General features: G+C 36.9%; 1 protein-coding gene across 1 annotated transcript in view; it reads right to left on the bottom strand.

Annotated features, from left to right (window-relative positions):
- Positions 1-11,596: 11,596 nt before the first annotated feature.
- OPRM1 (opioid receptor mu 1) overlaps positions 11,597-26,528 on the bottom strand; it is a gene marked incomplete at both ends in the record, with an annotated part of 53,968 nt that continues 39,036 nt past the window's right edge. The window contains one exon of the mRNA XM_079716642.1: positions 11,597-11,635. Coding sequence (XP_079572768.1) covers positions 11,597-11,635 — 39 coding nt within the window. The remainder of the gene's footprint in view (positions 11,636-26,528) is intronic.

Here is a 26,528-nt window from a genome sequence, read left to right as displayed (position 1 = left end):
GGAAGTAAAAATTCTGCTACCATTTCTATTGCTGGGGAGAAAAACAGTTTGTGGGCAAGGACTTGTTTAAAAATATTTGAACTAAGTCAACTACAGAGAATCTCATTTAATGAAACATATTCCTTTATGATATTTTTCCCACAGAAACATTATGGTTATCTTTATAAACTAAATGTTTTTAGTTGCCTGAATTTCAAATGTAATTGAAAACATACAGCACATCTTCTCTTTTCTAATAGAAATTACCTTTAGAAAGCAAAAATGTGTCAATAATGTTACAAAAAATTTAATAACAAGTGACAGAGCACCTAATATTGATTCACACTTTTTTTAAACTTGTCTTTTTTCTCCATTTGATAGAGCAGATTTTTCAATTTCTTTTTTCTTTTAAAGCGCCACTTGCAAAGTGGTTTCTTTTTTTCATTTAACAGAACAAAATGAAAACAAGAAACTTGTTATTTTAAGTTTCCAGAATTACATCAGTAGATGAAAAGTTCAGAAAATGTTTTACGAAGGGAAGGATGAGTTAGTGGAAACTGGCATTTCTTCTTTAATTCCCATTAAACTAATGGGAATTTACATGCCAATATAAATATATAGGTAAGTTTATATAAATATATATATTCCCTTTATATATTCCACTTATATGAGATATATATATTCACATCTAATGGGACATATAATGGAAAATATATATGCCAATATTCCTAATTTGTTTCTTATTAAATTAATGGGAATTTATATTCTGATATTCATAGAGCAGAAATTTTTTATGGTGGGAGTATTAAATTATAAACAGTAGCATTGAATTTTATGGATTCAGAATTTATGACCATTCAAACTTTTCATTGAAATTGATGGTTTGGGTGGAGACCATAGCATCATTTAAAGTTCAAATTAAGATTTAAATAGAGAATGTGTAGCTGAAAGAATCTTCTAATTTTCATTTTAAGTTTACAAGTAGTTTATTGAATCTAGACTTTCAAATAAGGAGCTACATTATCAATAAATTTCATTTTATTGATTGCTTTCTATTTTGATTACAATTACCATATAATTTCCAAGGCTTCATTTTGCTATGGGGTGTGTGTTGGTGTGTGTGTACCAATGATAGTTATTTTAAAGGTTATACTGTAGTTATACTGTATAATGTAAAGTACCTGACTGATAACAGAAATTCATCCAAACTAGCCATTTAAAAAATCACAGGGTTCTCTGATCCTCAAGAGGCTACAGAGCTATTCCTAACAGTTAGGGAGTCACATGTTATCAGACCATGAACTAAATAAATATGTTTGAGAATATACGTAGAATTATCTTTCAAATGTATGTGGATATTCTTACAAGAAATAAAATACAATCTAAAAGTATGATTGATGTTTTAGTTTTTCCAGTAGGCGTTTTCTCAAACAGGGGCACTCAAATTCAAATAATATTTGTATGTGGACGTCTCCAATATTATATCATGTTGGCATGAACTTCTTAGATTTCAAATACTTTAAAATACGGATACAGGCTGAAACTATGCTCTTTTAACATAACAGAGTCAAACTGACTTAGTTTATAGATCCAACCTAACATTAATTTCCTATTATTTACAAAGATATCTGTGTGCTATGTAAAAACAGAGCTAGAGGAAACACTTCTGGTTTTCCAATTTATGTCAGAGATAGCATGGTGGTTACAGGCATTCCCCTCTCTTCTCCCTCAGCTCTGCGGGAAGTATAAGGGAGCATTTTTTTCTCATGGTGTCTTTAATTGCTCAGTGTTCACGTGTCTCTAAGTGAGAAGCCAGCCAGTTAGAAAGCAACTAGCAAAATTGCTTCAAAGATCTTCAGGATCAATAAGAAAACTAACCAAATCAATCTCCCAATTTCCTACTGAAATTGGTATGTGAAATGGTTATGATAAGATTTAGTGCATTCTTGGAGAAGGAAGGATTTCATAATAAAAGTGAAAAAGGAATCATGTAATCAGGGTTTACTCCCCCCCAACCCCCGCTACTAAATGGATGGAGTTTATTAAAACAAACAAACAAGCAAAATCATTGGTCAGTTTTTCTTACTGTTGTTATTTTTCCCCAGTCCACGTAGAAATTATGTGATTGGTTCACAGGTAGCAAGGGGATCCTGAGAACATCTGCCAGGTTCTACTATTTGCAATATTGAATTTGTAAATCCTGGAAATAATTTATTTGAACTTAATTTGTATAGATGCAGGAGCTTGCATGGAAAGTACCCAGCTGGTAGGAGGTCTATTGGTTTTTCCATTCCCTTGGGAAATAAGGGCCATGAATTTCCATAAAGCAATTTAGTTAATATAGCAGTGATCGGTAGCTGCTTCCAGCTGAGTCAGAGTGCTAGGTGAGCCTGGGGGCAGATGGGAACAAATTGTCTCACAGCCAAAGAGAGTAACAGGAAGACATTTTTATTTTTCTGTTTCTGAATGAACCCCTGGGGAGGCCCCGAGCAGGCGATAGAAATCACCTGCAGAGCTGCAGAAGAGATTCAGAAGATGGGTTTCCTGTGCTAGACAGGATATTGGAGATTGAATTCTGACTAGTTCTAAAATCAAAATTATGTAGAGGAGGGGGCCATCGTTTGGTGAAATGAATGTAGGTGGCTCCTCCATGACGTCAAGCCATCAGCAAAGGTAGTCTCAATTTTCCACTTTATTCCAGTGATGCTGACCTCCTACACTGGTCATTGCATAGGGAAATCCATTCAGTAGAGAGAATAGAGGAGTATGTATCTGTGTGGTGACAAACATTCCAGAGAGACCTGAAAAATCTTGAACAGCAGCAGCAAAAACCCCCTAACCATCTAGCTAACTAGCCAACTAACAAAAAATTCTCCAAGGGTCAACAAATGAGGAACAGGCATTCTGAAACACCTAACTGACCATTTTATTCAAATTCACTTTATAAATGGGAACTCTTTTCTTTTGGAAGTCTCTGGTTGTCAGAAAGCTTAGACAATAATGTGCACGTGGTCAGGACATCAGAGCATGATATCTTGATCACAGCAAGAGAAAAGTCACATGTACTACTCTGCCAGGAAAACTATAGAATTTGATAGTGCATTTCAGTATTATGTTCTATAATGGAAATTTCATGCAAATTACATTTTCTTATTTGGAAAAAGTAAGAACTCTAACCTGTCACTCAAAAACTGGGGGGATCCATGGGTTTACCTGTGATTGGAGAACCTTTGAGGTCTTAATGAAGACCTTCTGCTTGTAACTAGGCTTTCCTAATCAGAACTGGAAGCCAAATCTACCCAGGATTTTCTTGCAGCCCAGAAAAGCCACCATCTCTAGGCTTGGTTGTCTGGGTGTCATGGCAGTGTGGGGTGGTGATATTATGGACACAACCAGATATGGAATATGCAAAGTATCTCTGCAACCCAAAAGCTCCATCTAGGAGCTTCCCTCCATCTCTGAGGGAACCAGAGAAAGGAGCGCCTAGGAGACATATGGATTTTGCAAATATCACATAGGGTTGGAATAATTCTGCCCTCCTCGAAATGGGAAAAAAATAATTGCTGTTCTCCCCAGAGATTTACCTGCTTTGTCCTCCACTGAGGATGGTGAAATCACAATCATCAGGTCACACAAATGTAATCTCCTCTCCCTTTTCTCTGGTATTCATTAATTAAAACCTTTTTACTGTGTTAAATGTATGAAGCTCAGTCATGTTGTCCAATGTAGGTGAGTATGCTCAGTTTCACCCAGACTCTTAGGAAAAGAGTTGTCTCCTTTATTCTCTCCTATCCCCTTCTTATATCTCCCTCAGCTTGGACTACTTCTCCTCTCATTTCCATTTGGTGTTTCATAATCCTGTTGATTCATTGAAAAATTACTAACATTAGTGGGTAATGCTAATTAAATAGACATTTATGTATTTTAAGTAAAACAACAAAAATTTTTTTAAAGAGATTTGACAGCAAATATGATAGCCTGTTCTCAAGATTTAGGTTCTTTTAAAAATCAAATTGCAAGGTAAGAAGAAGGAACTTGCAGGTAATGTTTAAAACCACCTTTTCCCAGGAGATTTTTTGTTGCTAAACATTCTTATTACAGGGCATGTAACAATACTAAGGTGAATTTTCCTCACTGTCTCCAAAAGGACCCCTGTGTTCCTTCTCTGAAACCATTAAACAAATATGCATTTTCCTGTATAGACAATGTAAGTCTATAAAGACTTGCTAAGAATGGGATACTATTAGCTCAAACATAAGTAATAGCCGCTCCCTTTTTTGATCGCACTGATCTAGACTTCATGCACATGACTGTGGGGTGAAAAGCAAAGCATGTTTGATTCATGAGGTAGATTTGAGTGACAGCAAATCATTAGAAGTGCAATCATTGAGATGTACCGACAGAGGCAAATTTAGTTACTGTGAAAACTGTATCTTCTTTCATAAGACATATACTTGTAACTCATGTGTCAAGAACCATTCTTTCAAAGCCAAAACTGAAGAAGACATACTATCTGAAAAATGTAAACATATTTATGCTTCCATTGAAAAATTGGGAGCTGCTATGATTAACACTGGGAAATTTTTACACTAACATAGGGCTGTTTGTGCTACTGTCACAAATGCAGAGGTTTTCCAGAAACACAGAGCTGTAAAACTATCTAGTGTAGCTGCCTGCACTCGGATGTGGTTTCAGTAGGTCTTGCTTCTGGTCTGATAGATTCTACAGCAGCGGTCCCCAACTTTTTGGCACAAAGGACCAGTTTCGTGGAAGACAGTTTTTCCACGGACCGGGGGTGGGGGGAAGGGATGGTTTCAGGATGATTCAAGTGCATTACATTTATTGTGCACTTTATTTCTATTAATATTACATTGTAATATATAATGAAATAATTATACAACTCACCATAATGCAGAATCAGTGGGAGCCCTGAGCTTGTTTTCCTGCAACTAACGACAGTGGTTTTAAGTATAATCTGGATGCCGTGTTCTGTGACTATGAATCCTGAAGCGTCTCACACCAGGGAAAATACAGTGGTTAAGCCAAGACATTGATGAAGATGCATGCTTGTTCCCATCCCCTGCCTAACCCAAGCAATATGGCTCTTGAAAAAAGAATTATGTTGAGAATCTAGGCAAGAATTTTGTTGCTTCTATAATGGCAGTAAGGATTCCTAAAGACACTCATTTCCTTTGGTGGATAGCCTATGAAGAGGATAGTGTTTTTGATTATGACCAACTTCTGCAGTTGCACAGCCATAGCAGAGACATATGTGGTCAGTAAAGAAGCCAAGAAGCTGAGGCTACCATGTCCTATCCTAAGTCTGCTCTGGCTAGAACACTGTAGAGCTTGGAAAACCCCAAGGGATAATATCACCTCCTGCAGTATTCATGGCTGAAGCTGGAAAAGTCACCTGTGGGCCACCTCATCTTGATAAGTGCCAGTATACAGAGAATAGGTCTGTATAAACTGATTGTATTAAATGAGATGCAGCAGACATCTTATCATTTCCATGCATTTTGAATGAAACATTTAGTCCAAGCTTTATCAAGAGGATCTTATTTTGACTTTTGAACATATAAATATACTTGACATAAATATACTTGACTTACATAATAAAGGCCATATACATCAAACCCACAGCAAACATCATTCTCAATGGTGAAAAACTGAAAGCGTTTCCTCTAAGATCAGGAACAAGACAAGGATGTTCACTCTCACCACTACTATTCAACATAGTTTTGGAAGTCTTAGCCACAGCAATCAGAGAAGAAAAAGGAATACAAATTGGAAAAGAAGAAGTAAAACTCTCACTGTTTGCAGATGACATGATACTATACATAGAGGATCCTAAAGATGCCACCAGAAGACTACTAGAGCTAATCAATGAATTTAGTAAAGTTGCAGGATACAAAATTAATGCACAGAAATCTCTTGCATTCCTATACACTAATGATGAAAAATCTGAAAGAGAAATTAAGGAAACACTCCCATTTACCACTGCAACAAAAAGAATAAAATACCTAGGAATAAACCTACCTAGGGAGACAAAAGACCTATATGCAGAAAACTATAAGACACTGATGAAAGAAATTAAAGATGATACAAACAGATGGAGAGATATACCGTGTTCTTGGATTGGAAGAATCAATATTGTGAAAATGACTATACTACCCAAAGCAATCTACAGATTCAATGCAATCCCTACCAAATTACCAATGCATTTTTACAGAACTAGAACAAAAAATCTTAAAATTTGTATGGAAACACAAAAGACCCTGAATAGCCAAAGCAGTCTTGAGGGAAAAAAACGGAGCTAGAGGAATTAGACTCCCTGACATCAGACTATACTACAAAGCTACAGTAATCAAGACAATATAGTACTGGCACAAAAACAGAAATATAGCTCAATGGAACAGGATAGAAAGCCCAGAGATAAACACACCCACCTATGGTCAACTAATCTATGACAAAGGAGGCAAGGATATAGGATGGAGGAAAGACAGTCTCTTCAATAAGTGGTGCTGGGAAACTGGACAGCTACATGTAAAAGAATGAAATTAGAACACTCCCTAACACCATACACAAAAATAAATTCAAAATGGATTACAGACCTAAATGTAAGACTGGACACTATAAAACTCTTAGAGGAAAACATAGGAAGAACAGTCTTTGACATAAATCTTTTTTGATTCACCACCTTGAGTAATGGAAATAAAAACAAAAATAAACAAAAGGGACCTAATGAACTTCAAAGCTTTTGCACAACAAAGGAAACCGTAAACAAGACGAAAAGGCAACCCTCAGAATGGGAGAAAATATTTGCAAACGAACCAATGAACAAAGGATTAATCTCCAAAATATATAAACAGCTCATGCAGCTCAATATTAAAAAAACAAACAACACAATCAAAAAATGGGCAGAAGACCTAAATAGATATTTCTCCAAAGAAGACATACAGATGGCCAAGAAGCACATGAAAAGCTGCTCAACATCACTAATTATTAGAGAAATGTAAATCAAAACTACAATGAGATATCATCTCACACCAGTTAGAATGGGCATCATCAGAAAATCTACAAACAACAAATGCTGGAGAGAGTGTGGAGAAAAGGGAACCCTCTTGCACTGTTGGTGAGAATGTAAATTGATACAGCCACTATGGAGAACAGTAGGGAGGTTCCTTAAAAAACCAAAAATAGAATTACCGTATGATCCAGCAATCCCACTACTGGGCATGTACCCAGAGAAAACCATAATTCAAAAAGACACATGCACCCCAATGTTCACTGCAGCACTATTCACAATAGCCAGATCATGGAAGCAACCTAAATGCCCATCGACAGATGAATGGATCAAGAAGATGTGGTACATATATACAATGGAATATTACTCAGACATAAAAAAGAACGAGGGGGCTTCCCTGGTGGCGCAGTGGTTGAGAGTCCGCCTGCCGATGCAGGGGACACGGGTTCGTGCCCCGGTCTGGGAAGATCCCACATGCCGTGGAGTGGCTGGGCCCGTGAGCCATGGCCGCTGAGCCTGTGCGTCTGCAGCCTGTGCTCCGCAACGGGAGAGGCCACAACAGTGAGAGGCCTGCATACCGCAAAAAAAAAAAAAAAAGAACGAAATTGGGTCATTTGTTGAGATGTGGATGGATCTAGAGACTGTCATACTGAGTGAAGTAAGTCAGAAAAAAAAAAACATCGTATATTAACGTATATATTTGGAACCTAGAAAAATGGTACAGATGAACCGGTTTGCAGGGCAGAAATTGAGACACAGATGTAGAGAACAAACGTATGGACACCAAGTGGGGGAAGCGGCCGGGGGTGGGGGTGGTGGTGAGATGAATTGGGCGATTGGTACTGACATGTGTACACTGATGTGTATAAAATTGATGACTGATAAGAACCTGCTGCATAAAAAAATAAATAAAATAAAATTCAACAAAAAAGTATACCTGACTTAAGTAAGGACTTTGAAAGCCTTGGGGTCTTTATAATAAATGTGGTCAGAGAGAATCTTTTCAGAGGTACTTTCTTTGTACCTTAGTTACACATCTCTACTAGGTTTTGAATCAGTGCTTCTGAATTTCAACTTTTGCCTGTATCTTGAGACATAAAGGGCCTGCTGTGATAACGCTGAAAATAGAACTTTATTAGCATCTTTTTGGGGGGTAATATTAAATAAGTTAAGTGTGCTTTTTCAATAATGAAATTTGCAAGTGAATGGATATCAGTTTTAGCAAAACATGTCATATTATCTAAGGAAATGAATATTCTCTTACCAACTCAAAGCTGTTTTTTCGATGGCTTTATTTTAAAACTGCCAACTGTCTATTTCAATGTTGAGAAGTATTTCAAGTGGCCAAATTAAGAGTCTTGTTCTTCTGATGGCACAGTTGGGATGCTATTCTATCACAGGAAATTCTGCTTGAGGTGCTTCCTGTTTTCTTAAAAGAGGTCCCTCTCAGGGCTTTGTGCCAAAGGTGATTAGAGGTGATTCCCAATGACTTCACCAAGTTTCTCTCTCTCTCTTTTTTTTTTTAACATGGATAGTTTTCATTTACAGTTTTCACTCCACATAGGGAGCATTTGCTACATGGTAGGTCTAGATTTTTATATACATTACCTCACTTGATCCTGACCATAACCCCATAAGGGTGCTACCATAGGCCCTACATTTAAGAGAAGGCTGAAGGTAAAAGAGCTGAAATACGTTGCTGAAAGCCACAAAGCCAAAAAATGTCACAATATGTTTTCAGACATGGATCTTGATGACATTGAAGCTCAACCTTTTAGCTTCTCCACTAAACTCTTTTATTTGACATCATCAGATTGTTAGGGTGGATCCAGAATATTACAGCAAAAGTTTAAAACAAACGTGTGATCAAATCCTCTTCCGAGGATCCCCTCCCCTGAGTAGGGGTATTGTCAGTAAAGTCCTGGTGGCTCACTTTTGCTCCAGCTGAGTCTCACCTCCCTCTAGGGAGAGAAAGATGCTGGAGCAAAGTAACAGTGAAGGTAGAGACCAAAGAGGAAAGGCCACTACGTACTAGAGATGAGAAATTCCCCAGCAAGAAATCAGGTGAAGAAGCAAAACTTCCATTTTGTATCTAGAGTCGTCATTACTGAAATGCCAAATGAGGAAGAAATTCCATGCATAAGGACAAGGGTGAAATAAAAGAATAAAAGAACAAAGAACAAGGCAGAACATTACATTTTCTTAATCTTGATTTCATAAGAAGCTTTAGCTCATCCAAATGAGTCCGGGCTGTTACTTCTCTATTTGCCACGGAATTGCAATGTAGTTCTAGCAAATTTATGATAAAAAGGAGTAGTTATATGTACAACTGATTCACTTTGCTGTACACCTGAAACTAATACATTATAAATCAACTATATGCCAATAAAAATAAAAAAAAAGAACAGGAGAAATGTTTCCATGAAAATAAAAAAATGATTTTGAATGAAAAATATAAAAAACACACTACTGTATTATTCACTTTAGAATGTCTTAACTAAGAGCTGGTCATTAGGCAGAAATAATGATTACTGAGAAACAGCCTTATGAGCAGAAAGCTGTACTATGTAATCCCTTGAGAAAACTCATGTTATTATGGCCCATTAAAAATAAGAACTTTCCTCCCCAGTGACTTATATACAAATATTTCATTCTCCCTTATTGTGTTTTGTTTGAATCACCCCTTTTACTTGTGGAAGCTATAGTAGTGTATATATGTATATAATGTATATATGTATATAATGTATATAAACAAATGCATTTATTTGACTTTCTAAATCTTTTCACAGTCCTGGTTTTAATTATTTTGATCAGGAAATGTAAAAAATTTAAAAATAATGCATATCCATTCTGGACATTATATTTGAGAAATGGTGATTGTTAGAGGCAAATATAAGACTTCATCAGAAGGAAACACTAAAACACTTATCCTTTGTTTTGTGTTTTTTTCTCATCCAACAGAGATGTGGGTTGGATCCACATAACTACAACCTATAGGATCTGAGACAATAAATTCATTTATTCCAATCCATGACAGCTGTCTCCCTGAAACATTGCCTTTGTTTATCTGGTGCATATTTGTGCCTTGTTAGATTGAAGAATGAACGCAGATTGTAAGGTTGAGACTACTGGCAGATTGTAGATTCAGGAATATTCTTATAAGGGAAGCTGACACCCTGTTTTCTACTGTGTCTTCAAAGAAAACTACAGTGTACTTGATTCATTTAATCAATGCAGACAAAGGTCAAAGTGGAGAGCTTTAGGGCGTGGGCCATCTAATTTGATTGTCTATATAGGTCAAATAAAATGGGTGATTGCCAAATCTCTACTGTATTTCATGCCACAGAAAACCAAAGAGATGAATTGTCTTAGAGAAACTACTTAGAAGACTGACATTTTACAAAGGAAACCTTGACATTTAGCAAAGATCAAAAAGACCAACGTATTGGTGATGACATTATAGAAACATAATATTCAGGAAAATATTCTTGGGTCATTGTTAACATTTCATGTCCAGGTAACTACAGAGGAGTGAAAAGTACATCACCCATTTTTCTCCACGGTCATTTGAATCTTTCTATTTTGAGATTAAGCTGACTGGATCCATATTTTTTAAAAAAGTTTAAACTGTTCTGAAAATCAACAAAAAACATCTGTCATTTTATCTTGCTGATTCAAAAGGCATAAGTATTCTGAGCAGAGTTTTAAAAAAAGAAAATACAATGTAAAGGGAGCATGTAGTAAGGAGAAATTATTGAGAAATAAAGAGTACACTTTAGTGCTTGACTTCCTGCAGGGATAAAGTGAAGTGATGAGCTCATTGACCCAATATTACCTTTTCGAACACTTGGATGGGAGCAAAGAAACTGCACAGGTAAAACTGGGAAGCAAACCACTGAAAGCCTAAGAGTGGAAAATCTCCCATTATGACTCTCAGGAAGGACTCACAGTGCACAAGAACAACCTTTCTGCAGCCGACACGTTACTGGGTTTCAGATGACCTTTCATGTTAATTTCTAAGAGATGTTATTTTTTAAAAAAATACAAAACAAGACATGAAGATGGAAGTTATGTCTTAACTGAAGATAATTTTAAGGTTAACATTAAAGGTCAAAATAGAGCAAAGTATTCTCTTACAGAAGACTGGAAAGTCTTGGAATTCCACCTCAGTTGCTTTGATCAGAGGTAGCATTTACTTTACATGTTACTACAGTGAAGTTAATAATTAATGGTTTTTCTTTGATGAGACTAAATGTTTGCTTGAAAACAATATTACATGCAGAAGGGCCATCTTCGATGGTAACCTCAATGCACATACCACAGCACGTTTCGGTCCCTTTGGGCATCTTCCTTGTGATTATGTACATGAGCAAACTCAGTGTGCTTTGGTTCTTTCCTTCCTAGTGCTTGACTTAGTTTGGTTGTCCCTCTCATGTGCAGAATGGAGTGGCCAGAGAGGAAGGAGTTTTGATGACTCAGAGCAGGCACTTTCCTAGGAAACCAGAGCTTTCCAACATTCTTGCAGTGACCTGCTTCCACATAGATGGTGGCTTCTAAGCTCAGTGAGGGTCTGAATGGCATGAGACCCAGTTAGGGTAGTGGAGTGGTTTCTGCTTCCAGGTTTTCTAGCTGAAAGACGAGAAAGAGCAAAGACAGTGAATGTTTCAGAGAGGGTTGCAGTGCACATTTATTGGGCATCTTCTATGTGTCAGAATTATATTGAGAAACTTCATGTATACTTTCACCTGCAACTCTCAGAGTTTTTCCTAAATATCAAGATGTTAATTAATCTCCTGGGTCATTATGAATATGCTACTGCATTTGTACACACTAATGAATAGGAACTATACACTAGTCATGAAAGAGATGTTATTGATGGGTTCTTGAAAAAACGTATTTTAACCCAAACTCTGTTTCCCTCTGTCCTTGACTCTCTTCCCTCCTTGTCTTCAAATTATTCATGATTTGACCAAACTTTCAAAAGAAAACAACACCTCTTTTTGTAGTACTGTTTACGTTCTTTATTTCTAGGTAAAGAAATTTTATATTTCACCCAATTCTCCAAATCAGTGGATTCTTTTTTCTGAAGCAACTGATTTGAAGTTCAGAGATTTCCCATCCCCACCTCCACTGTAAAGCTAGCGTATCTGCTGAGCAAAAATGGGACATTTGTTCACACACAAAATTATGGCTTGATATTTTCAAATAAGGGAGGAGGATTATGGACATGAAACAAGTTTTATAATTAACAGATAATTGCTGTGTCCTGGTTGTTAACATTTTTGTTGAGAAAAAAGGAGGTGTTTTTAAGTGTAAAGGCATGAGGATTGTTTTCCTTTAACTTTATTTTGGTAACTTTCAAACTTCAGGAAAAGTGTAAGAATTAGAATGGTACAAAGAACATGTGTGTACCCTTTACCCAGATTCACCTACTGTTAAGATTGTACCCCTTTCACTATACCATTTGCTTTCTCTTCTTTTTTTTTCTCCTTCCAAACAGACACAAAGACACACACACACAGACACACACACACATTATCTTATTGAACCATTTGATGCTAAGTTGATCCCTCAATATTTCAATATACATTTCCTAAGAATAAGGAATGGAGCGATCACTATGTGATCGCTGTGGAAGAGGCAGTATGAGCCCTGGATGCCCCTGTGCATCCATGCTGACTGTACCAAACTGTAAGGCTAACCCGTCTCTGACCCTGAACAGTTCCTACCATGGTAACTTAGGCGATTAAGTAGGTCAAGGTGACCACAGCATTGATCACTGTGGACTGCTTACTCCTGGGAGGTTGGTTTATTGCTTGCTGCCAAAGGGACTGAGATTTTAGCTATGGGTTCCTTGACTGTAACTCAATCCATTGTGTGTGCAGCCACCATCTGGTCCCATCGCATCACCCCATGGGACTTGGGAGCAGGGAGAATCTACCAAGCTAAAGTTTCTACCGTTCACTGTGCTATAATAACCTAAGTATTTTTATCTACTTTGGGCTCCTATGGACTTGTGGCGAGACAATCTGTTTGCTTGCTCAGTCATCTCCTTTGGAGTCTTGTTACTTCTTGTCATCTTCTAAGAGGATGAGATTCTTCCCAAACTGTACAACAAGCAGTGTGTCAAGATGGATGATGACTTTTTGAAAGAGAAAAGACAAGGGCTCATGGATGAGATTTGAGGAGGTGAAGAAACTCCTTGGGAGCTAGTGGCAAATGTTCTGGCCCATGTGGTGAAGAGACAGGGAGTGAATGGTCCACCCTGTCCTACCTGTTGATAAACATGAGTTGAATTGATGGATGGAGGCTGAGTGGTGAGGGAAAACATCTAAGCAGCTTCCCAAGGGGTGCCGTGATTGCTGCTTGCTCTCCTGTGGACTAGGGGACTAGGAGAGCACTCTAGGCTCCACCATGGAGGAAAGCACAAATGCATTCAGTCTTAAGTCACAACCAGGAACATTCAGAGGTCAATATGTCCCTACAGTGAACACCAACTTATAGATCCTTAGTGAGGGGGAAAGGAAGCAAGCCCAGGGGCATTTCGATCTACAGACAGAGCAACTGTTAGACCCAGAACTGACGAAGGACTGAGGAAGGTTATGCTCTTAGAGGGTGAATGAAGCACCTCGGCTGTCAAAATCTTGGGTGGCCCATGACTCAGAAGTGGATTCCAGAGGCAATAAAGAAAATATTCTTTGCACTATGACTCCCCATTACCAGAAACATAGCTCAGCACTTCATTTCACTGTCTAGCTATTGGAGACGATGTGTGCCTTGTCTATGTACGCATTTAGTTGTCTGCAAGTTCATCAGATAATCTGTCAAATTTTGCTGAGGACCCAAGCAGCATGCAACACTGGAGGCACTGCAAGAGCAGCCCAGCCCTGGAGCTTTTTGAACCACAGATTTCTGTAAGAGGAGGGGTATCCCTAGGAGCCTTCCTGGCACCATTCCCCACTTCAGCTGCGGCAGGAATATCTTAGGCTTTGAAGTTGCTGGGAGGGGGAAAGGATTAATGCTCTCTTTGTCTTCAGATTCCAGCCCTGCAGACTGGCAAAGCAATCACATGGTCCACTGGACACGAAACAGCTCTGATTGCCAAACTGACCTACTGCAGGGTTTATCACGCTGGTGTATGTGCTGTGAGGTCAGAGAAACTCATGTGGGTTTGGCTGGTCTTCAGTTATGCCTAATGCAGCTCCTAAATGTGAAAACCTTGTACATGTACAAGCACACACAGATAGAGGCAATCTTGTTTCATGTAAGCTCATACCAATTCCTAAGCTTCCCCTGATACCTGAGTGCCCTTGGGTCATGCCATATGTGGCTATCAAGGCCACAACTATTTGGTGACCCTGCTCCTATGGATTATCCAAATCAATGTAATTGTGATCCAAATCAAGTTTAGCAACAACTCTAGAATTGGAATAACCTGTCCCCTTCAGTTATATGTTTGTTACATGGGAGAGAGAGTGCTACAGGATATCTCTCTACTAGGCATGGGGGCGGGAGGCTTAGTGCCTCTTTGACCCCCTGCAATTATTGGCAATGACACCACTCCTTGGATCCCATTCCTTTCGTTAGGCCCTGAAATAAAGAAGACTGTGCTACCCAAAGGATACATGAATCCCTGTGTCATACAGTAGTGTGAGTATTGTTCCCTGGCATCAGAGTCCACTTTCTAGAGATAGGCCAGGCACTCATCCTCGACTTTAGCTACCATAGCCAATGAGGTGGAATATGCCATAGGAAATCAACAGGTCAGGCTAAACTCCCTGACTGTAAATGAGTCACTGATTGGCCTTTGACTACATTCCGATAAGTATGGTTGCCAACCACTCCTGTTGTGTTTGCATTCATACTGTCAATTACAATACTGTGGTGCAATCCGTGCACATCATGAGAAAGAAGCTACGTGATTATCTGCAGTAAGACCTGTTAGCCCTCTCTGGGACTTAATCTATTCAGTCTGTGATCTGGGAGTACATGGCTGAGGTCAAAAGTGCAGATTGACCTGATCCTGTTGATAGGGATTCTATGGACAATAACCCTAATCTTTAAAGATTCGGTCCTAGCCTCTATCAGTATGTCTAATCCAAATTGCTGATGGGGTGGCATAATCCTATGAAAATTGAACTCCGCCAAGAATAAGTGGAGCTGACAGGTGCATTACTGTGAGAGGCAGTTCATCAGGTATCCCTGTACCTTCTTGCTGACTGAGCTGAGCTGCAAGGCCTTACTATCTTCTGACTCCAAGTACTTTCTATAGCCACATAGTCAAGTAAGACCCTTTACTGCCAAACCACATAAGGACCACAGTAGGACCAATTTGCAATTCCTTGCTCTTACAGGAGGAAGATTGCTTTGTTTACTGCTTGCTACAAAAGGTGGTGAAGCGCTAGCTCTGGGCTTGTCATTTGTGGTGCAATCAACTGTGTGCATAGTGACAATCAGGGTCTATTGTGTCACTCCATGGGACATGGGGGCAAGGCAACCAGCACTCCTGTGTTGATGCTCCTACTGTTTGCTCTGCTGTGAGTAGTAAACTGTTTTCTCGGAACCACTGGGTCACATTGTCTATTTTTGTCACCAAGAGAGTCCTAATAAGCTGAACTGCTCAGTTGCTGAGATAACTCTTTTGGAAACTTGCTACTCTCTGCCATTTTCTAAGACTGGGCTTCTTTCCTGACAGTACCACAGTACCATTATAGATTCAGTAAAGTTAACATTTGACATAGATAAAATATTTTCATCTACCATCAGCTTTCCAATTTTTTCAAGAGCTTCTTAAACTGTTATTTTTCCCAGAAAGTCAACTAGTAAATCCCCTTGGGCTATTTTTTAGCCTATTTTGAAAAATAAAGTTTTGAAAAGTTTTTAGGTTCAAACTGAAGCTTATTTAAAGCACTTTTAATCTCTATCCATACAATGATTGACATGTGCTTCCTATCCCTGGAAGGAGTTTAAAAGATTGCCTTTTCCCATTTCATTAATCTATGGGAGGAAATAGAGGTCTTGAGAGGGGAAGTGACAGGCCCAAGAGTATCGGTTGAGAAAAGCCCATTTAATATTTTTATTTTTGCTCTTTGCAGCACTCTCTTCCACTTCCATTTTCTCTGTCCTATTTGTGATATCATCCAAAGTTACAGTTGAAGCCAGTACCAGACTTGGGTACTTCTGAAGCTGATTAGTGTTTCAGCCAGTAATAGACTTCAAAATCCCATTCATTACAGAAGCCGTAATAACAGAGCCACACAAAAAAACTTTGGGAGTGGATGACTCATAGGTAAAGATCTCCATTTACCTAAATAATGGAGAACTCATCCCTTCTTCCAGGTTCGATTGCCAGAATCAAACGTATTGGGATCTAGAGTATAACAAGGGGTCACACTTCAGTGAAGGAGAATTCAAGGAGAGGTGGAATAATCTGGTAGTTCAAAGGATCCAGACTCAATATGCCATATGCTTCCTTCTGCTTTTAATATGAATTTTTTGTTCAATATAATACATTCTTTCACAAAAGGAAGCTTTGGTGGTTACTTTTGTTGTTCACTGCAAGAAGCTAGCCCCCAGACTCTGAATAAGGGTAATTAATCAAGCCCAGAAATGAGCCCTAATTCACTGGCCATCGACAGAAGCTGGGAAAGTCCTGCTTATGAAGAGATCCCCTTGGCAGCCATTAGCATGGGATGCCAAGTCCACACAGCTGGTTATCAGCAGCCTGGCACCAGAACCCAGGTGGCTTGGCTTCTATCTTGCATTCTTTCACAAGAAAGATTGTAATTATTTAACCTTTGGCATGCTTCTCACAGTTGACTATAGATCACTTTTAAAAGATTTTCTCCTTTAGAATTGTAACCAGAAAGTGACAGGCTTCAAAACAAAGCAAAACAAAAGTGAAAACCCAAACAAAACACAACCTGTTCTATTTTCAGAGATATGAAGTTTCAATATCTTGTTTGTATTTAGACCATATATTTTGAATGAGTGAGAATAAGAGATTGATAATCAAATTTTAGAAGTCTTGTTAATGCCTGAAATAATGGGACATTGCCATTTATTCTAGTAAAATATTGGATTTGGAACAGATTTGTCCATAACTGGGACTAATGATCTACAGTGGGCTTTTTGAAATACTTAGAGGAAACAATTCTGTGAGATGTTACAACGTGTCTCTTGAAAAACTGAAACTGTGCTCAGATAAATTTGAGGACTTTAGCTTAAAGGACTAGATGCAAGTATATATACAGGACTAACTGCAGCACACACACACACACACACACACACACACAAATATAATAGGGCTTTTCAAAGCCTTTAAAATGCTGATCCAAGTATCAGTCCCCATGACCAAAATAAGATATGCAACATTTCTGAACATTTGTCTAAAAGCTATTTTTTAATGGACCACATCTTAGCACTTTCTATAGGAACTCAGTAGAACTTGTAAAAACTAAAAAACTTATGAAAGAGTCATTTGTTTTGATTCCCTAAACATCAAATCTTAACACTTGAGTTCTTGTAACATCCCCTTTTATGTAGGCAAAATGCTGATGTTTGGACATTCAAGACTTCCAGTAACAAGGGAATCCTAGTATCTCAAAGCTTAGAAAATTCTTTCTTTGGTTGTATTGCAATCCCTTTCCCTGTAGCTTCCACCCATTGGCTTTAATTATTGGAGTCGTATTGGTAAGTCCAATTCCCTGCTCACATCCCTTTAAGTATATGAAGATAACTATCTTGTGCCGTCTGAGCCTTCCATTTCCCAGGTAATCATGTGCACTTATTTCATCCATTTGTCATATTAAGGAATTTTAACTCCTTTTGCCTTCTTGGTTGTTCATCTCTGAACACAATCTATTTTGCTTATTTCATTCCTGAAGTGTGTTGTCTATTAGAGTGAGGCTAATATTTCTTTGGTTCTAGAAACCAAAATTCTATTGATGTGATTATTTATAATTGCAAGAGTTGATATGGCCATATTATGGTCATATGTGGTCATATTGTTGGTTCATGAAATAAAATCTTTATGACTTTTTTCACATCTGTTATCACTCACATTCTATCTTTCTATAATTGGATTTTTGGACTAAAGTTTTTCTTCTAGTAACTACTATAGTTTTTGTTTTTATCTCACTCTTCTAGTACGTTTGACTCCTTACCCGATCATAGGTTATTGAGCATTTCTCCATTGATTGGGACCCTTCAGGTGGGAATCAAAGCTGTACCATTATATTCAGATCATAATTCAATATAGGATAGAAGTGTAGAAATTAACAAGAGCTCATCAAATCTCTTGTTAAAAACACTATTGATACTGGGGTACCTGATTTCTCTGTCCTTTAAGAAAATAAAATTTGTCTTGTAACTAATTCTTGAGAACTTATCTCACCTCCTAGAGGTTAATGTTTCCTTTCTAAGTGCTCTCAAAATACACTTTAATAATCTGATCTAGGTTCTAAAAACAATTAGTGCAAAGCTACAGTCTTTGTAGTTTTCATAACTCCTTTGCCTTTGAAATGATGATTTGTGTTTCATTAATTGTGCTTCATTTACAAGTTCTCTTAGTGTTTTAAGATCTCCAGGAGATTCGACCTCATTTCTGAATGTTCTCTAACAATATCTTCACCTTTACTGGTCTTCAATTCTTTCTTAATAATGTTTCAGGCTGAAGATCGTTTCTCTGAAAGAGAAGCTTGAAATAAAATCAGGGTTGAAGAATTTTGCTTTCCTCTTATCTTCCCTTAATATTGAGTCTTATTCTTTGTAACTGGTTAGCAGTGCAGACTAAAGCTTTATTTGAGAAATCAGTGTGATAGTTCAGAGGAGATCTAGTCTAAAGTCAGAATACCTGGGGTCTAGTTCCAACTCTCAGGTGGTGCTTTAAGGACATGACTAATTTGGACCTTGATGTTTCTTCATCTATTAAACATCATTGGTCAGGTTAGATCAGTGGTTCTCAACTGATATTTACCCTAACGGTTTTCAACTGATTGTTTTACTTGGGGAGACAATGTCTGGAGATATTTTGGCTGTCACAACTGGAGATGGGTGGGTGATACTGGCATCTAGTGGGTAGAAGACAGGGATGCTGCTAAACATCCTGCAATGTGCATCCCCTCACAACAGAGAATTATCTGGCCCAAAATGTCACTAGAGCCAAGGTTGAGAAATGTTGGGATAGACCAACTTTACGATCCCTTTTAGCAGCATTAGTTCATTCGTTTAAACTTTTCATTACAAGAGCTATAATTCAACTTCTTGGGGGAAAGAGAATAGAGGAGATGAAAACAGTAAAACCTCACTAAGTGGCTTACACTAGTATTATTAGCCAGTTTCCTGGCACTGTGCTATGTATTTTACATGGATAATTATGTATCACATTCACATCAAAATAAGTGTTAGACACTATAGTTACGACCATTCTTACATATAAGGACATTGAAGTATAGACAGTTTCAGAGATTTCCACAGGGAAATTCAGCTGGTCAGTGGTAGGATCTGACCAAATAAATGAGCCATCTAAATAATTAAGATTTTATATTATATTTGCTATTCTTACTTAATTATAAAGTTTCCCTTTATCTGCTGATATTTTAAATTAAATTTACACATAGTAGAGTTTACATAAAATATAATTATCTATCTTTTTCTTTAGTCACAATTTTTAAAAACTCTATTTGGAAACTAGGCATTTGAAAAGACTCTCACAATTATATATTTTATATTCGGAAAAAAGCATACAATAAAAAATACATTTCTGGCCTACAATTTCCCCATTTATAACATCAGGAGGTTTGGATTAGATGATCTATATACTTTTTCAGTTCCAATATTCTAAGAACTGTGAATATTTTTCATCTTCTTGATAAATCCAATCACATTATTGGGATTTAGATGTTGATATTTACTTACAGTGTAACCATTTGAAAGGTTATTTGTTCCACTGAATTTCTGAAATAACCAGAAAAGTCTTCAGCTGTTAAAGTGCATACTAGCCATTCTGCAAGCCTCTATCTGCAGCATTTTAAGGTTCTAGGAGTGACATGTATCTCATCTGTTTCCAAAGAGTATCTCAAAGACAGCATTTTTTAAAAGTTGATGTTTTGAATTTGAATGAGCTCACATGTAACTATATTTGAGGATTTCTGAGTATAAGAACATGTTACTGACATGACAGAGAAAAAGCAAGAACAACAAGAGTGAGATATTTTTGCTAAGTTGTTAAATTATGGGATGAATTAAATTGGTGATTGCATTGTGAAATGTAGAATGGCCATACTCTATTTCACATCCACTATTCACTGAATTTTCTCATTGTTAAGTTTATTTTTAGTAATTTGACTTTTCTTAAGATATTCTTATTTATTAATGTCAATTTCCATAGACTTTACTTTTTTGCTTTCATATCAGATGCCTTAGAGGTACCTATTTTATCACAAGAAAAATTTTATTCATTTCTTGTGCTTTAAGGAACTTAGAAATATCATATGGGACTCTGGATTATATATATAATTTATATATAATATTTTTTAATCTTTATGAAGATTTGATAATGTATGTAGAAAAAAAGGAAATAAGTAGGGCTTGATAGATTTTGTAGATTTCCAGTATCCCTGAATTTCTATTGTCTATATGGAAAACAGAATAGTAGGAAGAATGTGACTAATTTCTAACATAAAATATATTCTGTGAGTCAGCTTTTTTCTCTCCCTTCCTTCCTTTCTTCCTTCCTTCCTAATAAATACTGCACTCTATACAGAGAAATAGCATGAATTCTTTTTCTACATATTCATTCTCATTCTTGGACCAAGGGAGCCATTACTTTAAATTATAGTGAAACTTTCAGCTTATATTTATTTGATATTTGTAATTACATGGAACTAATTTATCAGGCAAGTTATTTGCATGTGTTCCTAATAAGCCAGGCGTTACAGAAAGAAAAAGTGGTTCATTTCCTTTGATTCACAGTGAAGCAACAAACACTAAATTAAATTCATACTAATCTCCCACCCAGGTATGGTTAATATTTATATTGCCAGATATTCATTCCTTCTGCATACATCATTGACAATGAGGATGACCAAACTCACATGGGGTCTTGAAAGCTGGCATTATAATCTTTTGGATATGTATCAGGAATGCCATTCATGTTTTGAAAAAGTACTATTACAATTTTTTAGCACTCAGAATAAATCCTATTTCTAACCTCCACTTACCCACACCGTATGTGTGTGTGTGTGTGTGTGTGTGTGTGTATATATATGTGTGTGTGTGTGTGTGTGTCTGTGTGTGTATGTATATATATATATATATATATAGTATTCTATTTATATGGTATTTTATTGGTATTGGTATGTTATATTATATGGTATTTTATTTATTTTATATATATGTTATTTTATTGCAGTAAAAGTATAAATCGTAGGCAATATGGTTCTAATATTTCTTTTCATCGTGAAAAATTTCTACTCATTTCAAAGCTAGGAACTCTACTATGTAAGAAAGAAATTCTTGACTGTAAAGGGACAAGGCTGACAAAAGTTATGGCTCCAGGTTCTTGATTTCCAGGGAGATAATAATCAGAAGGAAATATTAAGACAGATTTTATTCTAGAAAGTTATAGTTCTCAAAATGTCACCCCCAAAATAATTTTATAATTTTTTAAAAATTGTAGCGATTTGTAAATATTTATTGCAACTGACCAAAAGATAACCACATCAGAATGATATTCAAAAGTTAGTGGCTGGTCATCTTCATTCCAATGGTAACGTTGTTTGAAGTGAGGAAAAAAATATAAAAGCAAAAAATACTATAAAACTGCATTTCAAATTCATAAACGTAGAAGTAAGAACACATGTGTTGTAGAAAGTTAAAAGAGAAAAGAATCTGCCTCTCATAGCTGGCTCCCAAAGCTAAAAAGAATAGACATTTATATGTATAACTGAATCACTTTGTTGTACAACTGAAACTAACACAACATTGTTACTCAACTATACTCCAGTATAAAATAAAAAGTTTAAAAAAAAGAAAATAAGATTAACATGTTCCAATACACTAAATCTCAATGTAAGGACTTTTTCATGATAAATGTTTATAAAATAGCAATTTACCACTTAAGGTTGCTAAATTAATGACACATCATTTTGAGTTAACTTTTTAAAGAAAACTGTGTTGCCATATTTTATCAGTTAGTTACATTAATTGGAATAACAAGCACAGGAAAATGCTGCAGTAATTATATTAGTTAATCCAATCTTTAAAACTCAACCTCCCTAAAAGTTCATAGTATTCAGTCAGGAAGAACTCTAGCTAATTCATGTATCAGTGTCCACTGTACTGTTCTGCTGTACAGAACGATCTTCTGGGTTAGCCCACTAAGGTGATAGCTGAAAAGACTGAGTTCTTGCAAGATGATGGGTTTCCTCCATCACATGCTGGTCAGTGACAGCATGACAGCTAGAACATTCAACTGACTCACTGTCCTGGTCCCTCTGGCACCACCAGCCCGCCAAGCTGCCTTCTCTAGTAGGATAAATGTGATTGGACTCACAATCCTAAAGGTCAGCTTATGAAAATATTAAATGAACTTCTCTGACATTAATGAAAAATTTTAACTGTGGAAAAGAAACTTCTATCATTCAGTAAGAGTCAATATGACTTTACTGACAGCAACAGATTTTAGTCAAATAATTTGAGCTCATATAATGGTAACCACGATCCCCATTACTGGATTTCTAATTCCCCGTGATAGTCATTAATCTATGTGAGTGTTTACTTTTATATACAGATATGCAAATACAGTAAGAATACATCTAAACAAGCCCATATAAAGGCCTTATGGCATTCAGACTGGCAGTATATAAATGTTAAAATTTAGTTCTAGGAGGCACCACTGAGTGTAGTGAAAACCAGACTAGAGGGATAGTAGGGCACATTAATTAAAAGTCTGGGTTATAATATCAAATTCAACTGTGTTCATTCCTCAGCCACTGCTCTTTACCTATTACCTTAGGCAAGTTAATTCCTTCAACATTGGTTTCCTCAACTGCAGAGATAATCCACACCTCATATGATTAAATAAGATATACTGGATACAAACCAGTCAATAAATGTTATTACTAACAGTCTTTTTTTTTTTACATAAACCTAAATGTATTCAATGCAAATATTGTAATTCCTTTTTTAACCATCTTTTATTGAAGTACAGTTAATTTACAATTTTGTGTTAGTTTTAAGTGTGCAGCAAAATGATTCAGTTATACGTATATATATATTCTTTTTCAAATTCTTTTCCATTATAGGTTATTACAGGATATTGAATATAGTTTCCTGTGCTATACAATAGGTCTTCTTGTTTACCTATTTTATGTATAGTAGCATGTGTATGTTAATCTCAAACTCCTAATTTATCTCCTCCCTTCCATTAAACCCTTTGATAACCATAAGTTTGTTTTCTATGTCTGTGACTCTGTTTCTGTTTTGGAAATAAGTTCATTTGTATCATATTTTTAGATTCCACACATAAGTGATATCACATGGTATTTGTCTTTCTCTTTCTGACTGACTTTACTTAGAATGGTAATCTCTAGGGCCATCCATGTTGCTGCAAATGGCGTTATTTCATTCTTTTCTGTGGCTGAGTAATATTCCATAGTATATATGTACCACATCTTCTTTAGCCATTCCTCTGTCCATGGACATTTAGGTTGCTTCCACGTCTTGGCTGTTGTAAATAGTGCTGCAGTGAACATTGGGGTGCACATATCTTTTCGAATTAGAGTTTTGTCTGGATATATGCCCAGGAGAGGGATTGCAGGATCATATGGTAACTCTACTGTTAGTTTTTTAAGGAACCTCTATACTGTTCTCCACAGTGGCTGCACCATTTTACATTCCCACCAACAGTGTAGGAAGGTTTCTTATTTTCCCACACCCTCTCCAGCATTTATTGTTTGTAGACATTTTAATGATGGTCATCCTGGCTTGTATGAGATGATACCTCATTGTTGTTTTAATTTGCATTTCTCTAATAATTAGTGATATTGAGCATCTTTCCATGTGCCTGTTGGCCATCTGTATGTCTTCTTTGGAGAAATGTCTATTTAGGTCTGTTATTACTAATAGTCAAATATTTTGTGGCAATAAACATATTTCCAAGTAAACAATATTTTCTCATCCCAGATTGTAGCCAATTTACAGAAATATATTAAGCTCTTCTGTTATATTTATGAAAGGGATAATTCATTTTAAACATATATACTCTAGTACTGCACATGCATAGAAGCACGCCTATATCATGCATGTGTATGTTCTCTCTCTCTCTCTCTCACATACACACACACACACTCCTAACTGGAACTGTTTTCTTTTTAAACCAAAGAATTGAAAGAATAGCCACTTTGGTCTCATTCACAAAATATGCATTAATGTGGTCAAACCTGGTAATTTTGTGAGCTATCCTCATTTGGGACTTTTGTCATGGAATTGAAATGCTTTTCCTTCTCAAACTGGTTCTCCACAGATGTCTTGTAAAAATGTCGAGAGCCAACTTTTGAGAGTGATTTGGCAAATTAGGCTTCTGCTTTTAGTTTAGCTGGGGATAATATAGTTTTTTAGTTAGCACAAATGCAAAGCATCTCCTCATTTCTTGACCTGCTACTTTGATCAAAATGTCAAGAAGCTGCTTAAAAAATAGTAACCCAATGGTTTAGGAATGGGCTTGCCATATTGATGAGGAGTTAGCAGAAGGTACCATCATGTTAGCTTTATCATTGTTATATTATTTTGTTCTATAAGACTCACTGATTGATATATTAGAAAGTTAAGGCTTTGTCACAAGATAACTACATTATTTTGCTAAACACAGGATTCATTTGGTGAAAAAAATTAGTATCAATCAGCTTGACCGAATGGGTTACTCAGGTTAGACACAACAGTAACTTTGGTAGTGTTTGGATGAAGTTACATTTTAAATCAGCTTTCAGTTTAGTGTTTTGTTCAAAATTCAGATTATTGGACCCTACTTTGACTCAATGAACCAGATTTCTTAGAGTTCCTCAAAAGTTACACTTTCTGGAGCTCACTGTAAAGCTTGAGATCCTCTGCCTGAGACCATACAGTAATATTTGAGTGCAAAGTGAGATAGCAGAGAAAAGTTTTGGATTAATATGAGAAGTCTAGATATTTGTCTGGGTTCTGCCTCTTACTGGTGGTTTGATCTTGTATAATCATGTAACCTCCCTGAACATTTTTCGTTTCATGTTTACCCATTAGGGTTATTATAGGAAGCTGATGTGATAAAAGCACTTTTTAATCTGCATGCTATCATATAAGAGTAAGGTAACATTATTATTATGGTTATAGTTAACGCAAACTCTTTAAATAATAATCTGACATAACAGAGTTTTCTTTTCCCATATAATGTTATACATTAAACAATAATCTAGGTGTCAAAACTAAAAATACATTAGAGAACGTGATCAGGGTGGAAACCAAGCAGTGAAAGCAGGCCAGCATCTCAGGTCTGAGTTGGACCTGGACTGATTTGAGCAAATGATAGAAGTGTTTTGAAGCCAAGTGGAATCCAATGAGGACAACAACAGGGTACAAAGAAATTAAATTGCATTGAGAGCAGATGGAAAATGAATGCCTTTGCCTAAGTCTACCTACCAAAGATCTAGAAGACATAAAGACAACAAACTGAACATAAATCAGGCATGGATCACTACAGATGGAGAAGTATGCTGGCCCCTGGCATGCATAAAAGAATATGAGACCATCTTTTTTTTTTTTTTCCCACATTGAGCCAGGATATGAGCTCTTTAGGGCACTGAGTCTGGTTCTTGACCTCCTTATCAATAGCACTTATTAAAAATAAAATTAGAAGGCAAGCACCAATGTAAGAAAAATTTTGAAAAGTGTAACTTTGGATCAGAGGACTAAAGGCTGGAGAGAAAAAATGAAGAATCTCTCCTGTGAATATTTTTTTTACTGAAGGGTAAGCCTGAAATAATGTCAGGGTATTACACAATCCTTTAGCTTGTCAATCAGTTGCAAGAAACGGGTCATTCCTACCCCCTCCAGATCTCCTGAAATATCAAAAGATATTTATTCAATCATTCATTTATTCAACAGATGTTTTTGGAGTACGTTTTACTGTGCTAGGCAGATACTGGAGATACAAGAAGGAGCAAGGCAGATATAATTTGTGCTCTCAGGAAGCTAAGGCTAACTTGTCCCATGCACCATGCCTACTGTAGATGGTTAGCAAAAGTGGCCACAGTGACTTTCCTCCCTACATCCACACCCCTTTGCAATGTGACTGCAGCTCCATCAATAGGTGGAGTCTGTTTTCCCACCCGTTGAACCTAGAACCTGTGATGGCCATGAGAACAAGCCTGGGCTAACACAGATGATGGAAGATGAGGATCCATGAGGAGCTAGCCATTCTTGCTATGGCCACCTTAGATCAGCTGGTTGACAGCCGATAGAGCAGCTCACCACAGAGTGAGCCCAG

Source organism: Hyperoodon ampullatus (genome assembly GCF_949752795.1).
Source record: "Hyperoodon ampullatus genome assembly, chromosome: 12".
In the NCBI taxonomy this organism is placed as follows: Eukaryota; Metazoa; Chordata; class Mammalia; order Artiodactyla; family Ziphiidae; genus Hyperoodon; species Hyperoodon ampullatus.
Note: the sequence above shows the minus strand (reverse complement) of the source record. Positions and strands in the feature narration are given on the sequence as shown.